Raw genomic sequence first — 8,172 nt, 5'->3', positions numbered from 1 at the left:
ACCCCGCCCCACTAACAAAACAACCCGAAATCAAACAACACAAACAACAAATTTCCCAGACCCCAGCGCCATCTGTTCTGATAGTCACACTAGTGAGGAGGAAAATGCCTTCCCCAAAAATGACTTTGTTATACTTTTTTTTTCAATTTTGATTACACATATACATTTAACAGAAGTACTTAAATACATAAATTAAATACATAAATAGGATAAGAAAGTAAAAAAAAAAGTAATGAAAATAATGTTACGACTATTTCTGTTGATAAGAGGAAGAACAACAACAACAATAATAATAGCAATAACAATAATAATAATAATAATAATAAAAGAGAGAGATACTGATTACGACAATAATGAGAAGAGGGAGAAGAAGAAGGAGGAGGAGGAGAATACAATCTCAACCTTACCCGGTAATAATGATGCATAATATAAAATAAAGTAACATGCATACAAAACCTTAAATACCAGCAGGCAGTTCACATGACGTGGATAACAAAAGGCACTTCACTTAAAAAAAATGACAGATTCATGTCTGTGATCATTTTAAACGCAAGGTCACTGTCACGGACAAGGAGGGTTGTGCGTGCGTGTGTGTGAACGCTGCCACTTTTGGTAGACCCCTCTCCTTGTAGCTCTCCCGCGTGCTCCATGTAGCTAAGGAAGTCTATGGAATGCACGTGTTGCACTGGAAAGCATGACGTGCAGATTTCCGATTTGTGAGTTATGGAAAGTTTTCTTCATTTGGAAAACCAGCACCATTAGTCAGTGGAGCAAGACACTTGGCCAGGGCTACAAGTGTAGAGTCCTATGGAGAGAGACGCTCAGCCGGTATTTTGGCCGGAGCCCAGAAACCGTTGAGGTTTTTGTCTAAGGAACTCCATTCTCCCTGTGTGGAGACCCGACTTCATCCCCGCTGTTTGAGTGGCCGTCTTCCGCCTGGGGAGCTCGAGCGTCGCTGGTGGACGTGTTTCCCCAAGCCAACACCAGAGTCCACATTCCAGGACAACGAACTGTGTGGTGCCAGTTTCTATCCTCCCCCCCCCCCCCCCCCCCCCCCGCCCCCCCCCCCCCCCCCCCCTCCCACACACACACCTCCTAAGTTGAGTATTACTGGAAAAAGACAAACTGTCACAGAAGAGGGTGACGAAGGGAAAATTTTGGATATTCCTCATGCTGAAGAGGAAAACGAACAGACTTCTTTTTTTTGTGGTGTCTAATTGTTAAGCATTGTATCGTGTCTGTGATTTGTTAAAAGTATTTGGAGTAAATGTTTTGTATCTGTTTATTCAAGGCTTTTGTTTGGATAAAGGTGAGAGAGCGTGAGAGAGTTGGCCATAACTTTAGTTTGAAAAGTTGCACACGACAGTCACTACCAAGATAACAGCACAGTCTCAAACCACAGATCTGTAGAAGACGAACAGACCGACATGGCTTGTCACAAGATTTCAGTTACCTTTTCATCTCCGATACTTGTAACGGCTTTTCACCTGTCACAGTTGCAGAAACGAAACAAAATAAAGGGGGGGGAGGGGGAAGGGGGGGGAGGGCAGGGGGGGGGGGGGTGAAGAAAAACGAAGTCAAGGTTTCTTGCTAATGTGCGTGTTAATTGTGTGATCAAAAACCGACCTGGAAGTTCGGTGAATACTCAGCGAATAAATCTTCATTAAGAATAATAAACTAGATGAATACATGGCCTTTGCTGCATAGTGTGGCTGGCCTAAAAAGAACAAGTTTGATCTACATTGACCAGAAAGTTTCATTGCAAAGTGAGGATTCAGCAAGAAAACATCCGTATCCAACCAACTTTATATCAGTTCTGACACTCATTCCAGTTTGTAAATTCCCTGCGTCAATGAGTAAACGATATATGTGACCTATTCCTACCCCTATACCATTTGATGAGTAAACGGTATATGTGACCTGTTCTTATTCCTATTCCCTTCAATGAGTTAACGATATATGTGACCTATACCTATTCCTATTCCCCGACGAGCGGAATGTTCCTGACTTATCCATGGTCTACAGACCTAACGGAAAACTACTTTTCTGTAGAAACGACCACATCGTGTGTGAGCCAGTTGACAGAGGCGACATCAGTGACAGACACTACCCTGCTCCACACAGCAGACCTACTTCTGTACTGGTGGGTACAGGTACAAGGGATCCAATGTAGGTTGTTGTTGTTGTCGTTGTTGTCGTTGTTGTTCACGGCCTGTGGGAACTGGGAAAGAGCAGCAAAAGTGCTGACATCACAGCTTTTGTTGCACTGACACGACAAACCTTTTTTTTTTTTAATTTCTTTTTGACGCATCAGTCGGCTTGAGACTGAAGCTCTGTGATACACTGGAACCGTGCTCCATGTGTGGATCGTCTCTGGCGTGGCAGGAAACAGACACCTGGCCTAAAAAAACCACAAAAAAAATTAAAAAAACATAGTGTGTCAACATGGCTTGGGTACTCAGAGCGTAGTATTGTAGAACACACACACACACACACACACACACACACACACACACACACACACACACACACACAGAGTTTTGGTCGCACACGGGTCGACAGATAAAAGGAGGAGCGGTGTCGTCCAGCTTTTACTGTTTCATAAACCGACATGGCAAGTGATAAAGCAGTAGACTTCTATGGGACGTGTGTTTACTTTGTATTTTCTTTTTTCTTTAACTCTCTTTCCATCTGTGTATTTGCGAATGCGCGCCTCTGTGTGTCTATGTGTGTCTGTGTTTATGTGTGTCTGTATGTGGTGTGTGTGTGTGTGTGCGCGCGCGCGCGCGCGCGCGCGTGTGTGTGTGTGTGTGTGTGTGTGTGTGTGTTTTCATATCTGTGAGACTGCATATCTGTTGTGCACGTGTGTGCATGAATGTGTGTGGGGGGTGGATGTGTGTATGGGAGGGGAGGGGTTGCTACGGAGGGTGCGCGTGTGTGTTTATTTACATTTATTTATCGATTTATTTATTATTATTGTTATTTATATATTATTCATTTAACTTTTTTTTGCATTCATTTTATTTCATAAATTGATCTAGTTATTCATTTATTATATATATATATATATATATATATATATATATATAATAAATGAATAACTAGATCAATATATATATATATATATATATATATATATATATAATAAATGAATAACTAGATCAATATATATATATATATATATATATATATATATATATATATATATATATAATAAATGAATAACTAGATTAATTTATGAAATAAAATGAATGCAAAAAAAAGTTTTATATATATATATATATATATATACAATTTTAATTTACCCATTCATTAATCTAATTACTTATCTATTTATCCATTTATTCATCTCATTTTACTTTATTTTATTTTCTCTCAAGGCCTGACTAAGCGTGTTGGGTTACGCTGCTGCTCAGGCATCTGCTGAGCAGATGTGAAGCGTTTATGGATGTGTCCGAACGCAGTGACGCCTCCTTGGGTAACTGAACTGAACTGTGTGTGTGTGTGTGTGTGTGTGTGTGTGTGTGTTTGGTAGGTAGGCAGAGTTGCTCCATGGCACCCGAGGAAGGTTTCAGTGTAAGTCTGGAGACGCGAAGATTCCCCAGAAGTAGAGTAATCAGCGTCAGTCAGTCAGCCCCCTGGTGTGGAGGTCTGCACTCTGTTCACCAGCAGCGAGGGACGAAGCCTCGGCAGGTTCTTCCAGTCCCGAAACACAGTACTCTGATATTAACGCTGCAACTCTGAGCCCGACAATTTTCATGCACCGATCATGACAAGCAGTAATCATCAACGGGCGACGCCGTCTATACAATCCTGGCTGATTAACCCCTTCACTGCTAGTACGATTTGCTATGGGCTATGCTGAGAAAATGTTCAGAAAAACAGGAAAAACACGCCAATGATTTTAATTTGCTTATATTTCAAAAAGTACTGAAGATAAGTGCATAAAAGTATATATCAAATGAAAGGAAAATGAACCAAGATTTTGTTTTTGATACTCACATGTTCAAATAATGAGTCAATCTGACAGAAAAATTCCATCAAATGCATTAATAAAAAAAATTGGGACTGTCATTCCATCATTTAGGTGCTACAATATCAACCAGGTTATCAACCTGTCTTTCTTGTGACTGTTGTGATCAACCACACACACTGTCAAGGCTGAGCAACAGTGTCCAGGTGCATAAGACTCCAACACAGTCCACACAAAGAATGAAAAGGGTGTACTCACCCAGGATCTACCGCCAGTAAAAACGCTGTGTGGGGTACTTGCAGAAACAGTCTTCAAGACACAGTGCTGGTTTGCTGGGGCTGTCTGGGCAGTAGAACCCCACACCCTTTCTTTGTCCTTTCTTCCAGCAGACTCTGCACCTCCTTTGTGGCCAGGCCTTCTGTGGGGTAGGTTGGATGAAGTGTCGTCCACACAAGACAAAAAGCGTGGTCATCTTTAGCAGTGTCTTGGTCACCAAAAATCATGGCACTAATTACATCCTTCTGAAGTCCAGGAGTGTACTGCTGTTGCCTGCTTTTTTGTAGAGGATGTGTGCATTCAGCATGGCAATTTGTAGAAAATGCACACACAGCTATTTGTACCACTTCAAGGTTTTCCTTGTGACATCGTAAGGCTGCAGCTGTTGGTCATGATGGTCCATGGCACCCATGTTTTTGTTGTAATCCAGAATTGCTGGAGGCTTGTTTACTGCCTTTTGGTCTTGCTGCTGCTGGTCTTCAGTTGTAGGTTTGTGGCAAGTTGTCAGCTCCAGATGGTCCAGGATGAACATCATGATCATCAGCATGCTGCATACCTGAAACACATTGCATAAAAGACTAAGTCTGTTGGGTTTGGTTTTTTTTGTTTTTTGTTTTTTTTTTTTACATATAAAAAGATCATGAAATGGTACCATTTTATTTCTGATTGTTTTCAGAAGCTGAAATACAAACACACACATACCTACCCCACCCCCCAAAACACACACACACTGAAACTGGTTCATGGTATGCCACACCCCCTTCATTCTCTCTTTCTCATACAAAACAAAATGACAACACACACACACACACACACACACACACACACACCACACACACACACTTCTACAAGTGTTGCATTTACAAAGTAATTTAGACACACAGTTCTGTATATCATTCTCTGATTTCAGTTTTATAAACATCATCTCTTCCCCCCCCCCCCCACCCCCCACCTCCCTCTCTCTCTCTCTCTCTCACACACACAACAACAACAACAATAACAACAACAAACCAATACACACTCAGGAACGAACACACAGAAAGCTGCAGGCGAGCGACACACGCTGTCATCAACAATGAGCCAGCCAGCAAGCCACGCCCCCCTGGGCTGTGATGGTCACACACAGTAACCCACGTGACTGACTCTCACTCACACACACTGATCAGTGACTGACGAAGCCACTTACCACAGCTAACACATTCAAAACACACACAATGCAGTCATATTCATTGTTACAACAAACGGAGAGCAAATAATAAACTGACAAACCTCGAAAACACCCACCTGCATCTTGAATCAGCTGAGCTTGCTTGTCTTCAGTTTCGTCACACAACGCCACCTCCACCCCCCTCCATTGTCAAAATCAGCGTCTTCGGCATCAATTTCACGCAGTTCTGTCTCATTCAGTCCACAATCTTCATCTCTACTGTTTGCATCGCGAAAGAATTCTTTCAATACAAGTGCAAGTGTTTGGGTTTGTCTGCGTTCAGCCATGGCTTTGCAAACACAACTTGAGCTTCGTACAAACTTGCAAAACTTTCGCCATAAATATGACAATCTAATGAATAATTTTAGGTTATGGAACTCAGGAGATAAAGAGCTCTCAGGGGAGCTAATTTAATGGTTAGCAGACTGTATTTTCTGTAATGCGGGACTCGAAACATGGAACGTTGTAACATGACGTACGGCGCACGTCAATACAGCATTGCTGAGCGACATTTCATGACGTACGCCGTACGTCAACAGCGCAGTCAAGAGGTTAAAAAGTCTCCCAAAACAACCTCTTCCGTTCTTGAACTTCGGACTCTTCCTCTTCTTTATCACGCTGATTTCAACCGATGCCTTTCATTCCAAGAAAGAAAGACGACTGTTTCTTCGTTTTCCATGACATGACATGCCAACGAATCAAAACATCATTGCAAATTTCGTGCGACGAGAAATGAATCAAGCTGAATCTTAAAAAGTCAGTCACAGCCACTCAAAGCCACGCTTAATTTCCAGGAAAAAAAAAATCTACATATTAAAGAACTCGATCCAACTCCCTTAAATTCCATTTATTATTTTTTGGAAAAAAACAAAACAACAACAGAATATTATTAAACATCGAAGCCTTCGTTTCGACTACACGTGTCTCTTTTCAATAAAACTTTGCATATTGGTTGCGAAAGTAAATGTGTCTTTTGCGAAGGGAAAACGATTTGTTAATGTGTATTTGTTTGTTTGCTCGTGTGCGCTTTTTTGTGTTTGTTTACTTTTCGACATCACTCATTTTATGTATGTGGTATGTGTAGAAGACGCTCATCATGTTTGATGTTTCAATGCCCTCAGCAGGTACACTAAATGAAATGAAATGAAATGAAATTATGGTGCTTAGAGCCTCGCCGACCACTAAGGCCATCTCAAGGCTATCGCCGCGTCAATAACTACTACAAGGATTAAAAAAAAACCCAATTAAAACGAGTCACCACTTCAAACTTTCCACTCCAAAGTTTAAAAAAAACTTTCATAGTTTAAAACCTTCAAATCTTGCCTTTTGGGCCTCACCAGTTAGTTGTGTCGTTTACAGGGACGATACAGAGATCACTTGGTCTCACCAGTTATTTCCGTCCTTCAGTTGAACGATATAGAGACATGGATCCCGTGTCTGGCAGTCATTGCGTGTTGGTGTGGACGAGATGTTGTGGGGGCGGGGGGAGGGGGGGAGGGGTGCGGTAAGGGGATGGGGGGTGGGAGGTAATAAAAAAAGAAGAAGAAACAACAGGATCCAGTATACCTACTTCTCTTGCATACCATCTTAACGATTAGAGTTTGCTGTTAAGTCTAAGGGTGTTCCTTGTCACAAACAAACTTCACAGATGTGATGCATCCGGCACAAGGAAGAAGTTCCAACATGGGAACAGAACAGAACTGCACATCACGCGGAGCTGACGCCTCAACGGGACACGTCGATAGATGTCAAGACCTCATCTGCATCAACCCACTGACAGATGGGACCCAGCGCATGTGGGAGCCCCCGCGCGCTTCAAACACCCCCCCTCTTGGGCAAACTGCAATTCAGCCTCAGCTCCCCTCCCCGTACCCCCAGCCGTTTCAACACACACGTCACGGAACACGGCAACTCTTTGGGTCCATGGAAACTCCCTTCCCCCATTGCCTTTGAATCTTTTGTCCAGAATCGAACCCGGAGTATTTCGAGTGGTGGTCGGGGGAAGGGAGGATTCGACCCCCCCTGGGCCACTCGTGGCTGTGGAGGTCCGCTCTTGACCCGTGTCCACTGTGTGTCCCATGCCGATCACTGTCTTGGAGTGGCGGGGGTGGGGGTGGGGGAGGCGATGGAAACTGACGCGGGCCGGTCTCTCGAGCGGTGTGGAGGGCCTTGGAGTGGGCCGCCTTGTTTCTTTCACCGCTGAAAGCGATAGCAGGATGGCGAGCTTGTCAATTGCAACAACTGCCGGGCAGTGATTACTCCGCGAGGTCTGATTTCAACGGTTGTGGACCTTTCCCCCACACCCACCTCTCTCTCTCTCTTTCTCACTGCCTCCCTCCCCCCCTCTCTCTCTTTCTCACTGTCCCCCCCCTCTCTCTCTCCCTCCTACCCCCCTTCTAACCTTCACCTCCTCCTCCTCCTCCCGTCTTTCACACTCAAGTTGAAGGATTGAAACTGACAACAATCATGGCGTTTTGTGTGTGCGCTGCGGTATTCATTCAGGGAGCTGCAAAATGAGATCAAGAAGAAATGGGCTGAGCTATGAGATTGAGAGAAAAAGGGGCGGACGTGTGAACCATGACTGCTCAGAAGGAGAGAGAGACATACAGACAGACAGAGAGAAAGAGACAGAGGGAAAGAGAGAGAGAGAGGCGGGCAGAGACACAGAGAAAGAGAGGGGGCGAGGGGGAGCTGTTCATTTTCGATTCTGTTTATT

General features: G+C 43.6%; 1 protein-coding gene across 1 annotated transcript in view; it reads right to left on the bottom strand.

Annotated features, from left to right (window-relative positions):
* Positions 1-6,010, bottom strand: part of LOC143281386 (uncharacterized) — a 42,775-nt gene extending 36,765 nt beyond the window's left edge. The window contains exons 1-2 of the mRNA XM_076586592.1: positions 5,534-6,010; positions 4,617-4,805 (exon numbers count right to left, since the gene is read on the bottom strand). Coding sequence (XP_076442707.1) covers positions 4,617-4,805; positions 5,534-5,539 — 195 coding nt within the window. The 5' untranslated portion in view covers positions 5,540-6,010. The remainder of the gene's footprint in view (positions 1-4,616; positions 4,806-5,533) is intronic.
* Positions 6,011-8,172: the final 2,162 nt, after the last annotated feature.

This window comes from Babylonia areolata, chromosome 4, assembly GCF_041734735.1.
Source record: "Babylonia areolata isolate BAREFJ2019XMU chromosome 4, ASM4173473v1, whole genome shotgun sequence".
Taxonomy (NCBI): domain Eukaryota; kingdom Metazoa; phylum Mollusca; class Gastropoda; order Neogastropoda; family Buccinidae; genus Babylonia; species Babylonia areolata.
The sequence above is the reverse complement of the archived record's forward strand: the minus strand, read 5'-3'. Positions and strand labels throughout refer to the sequence as shown.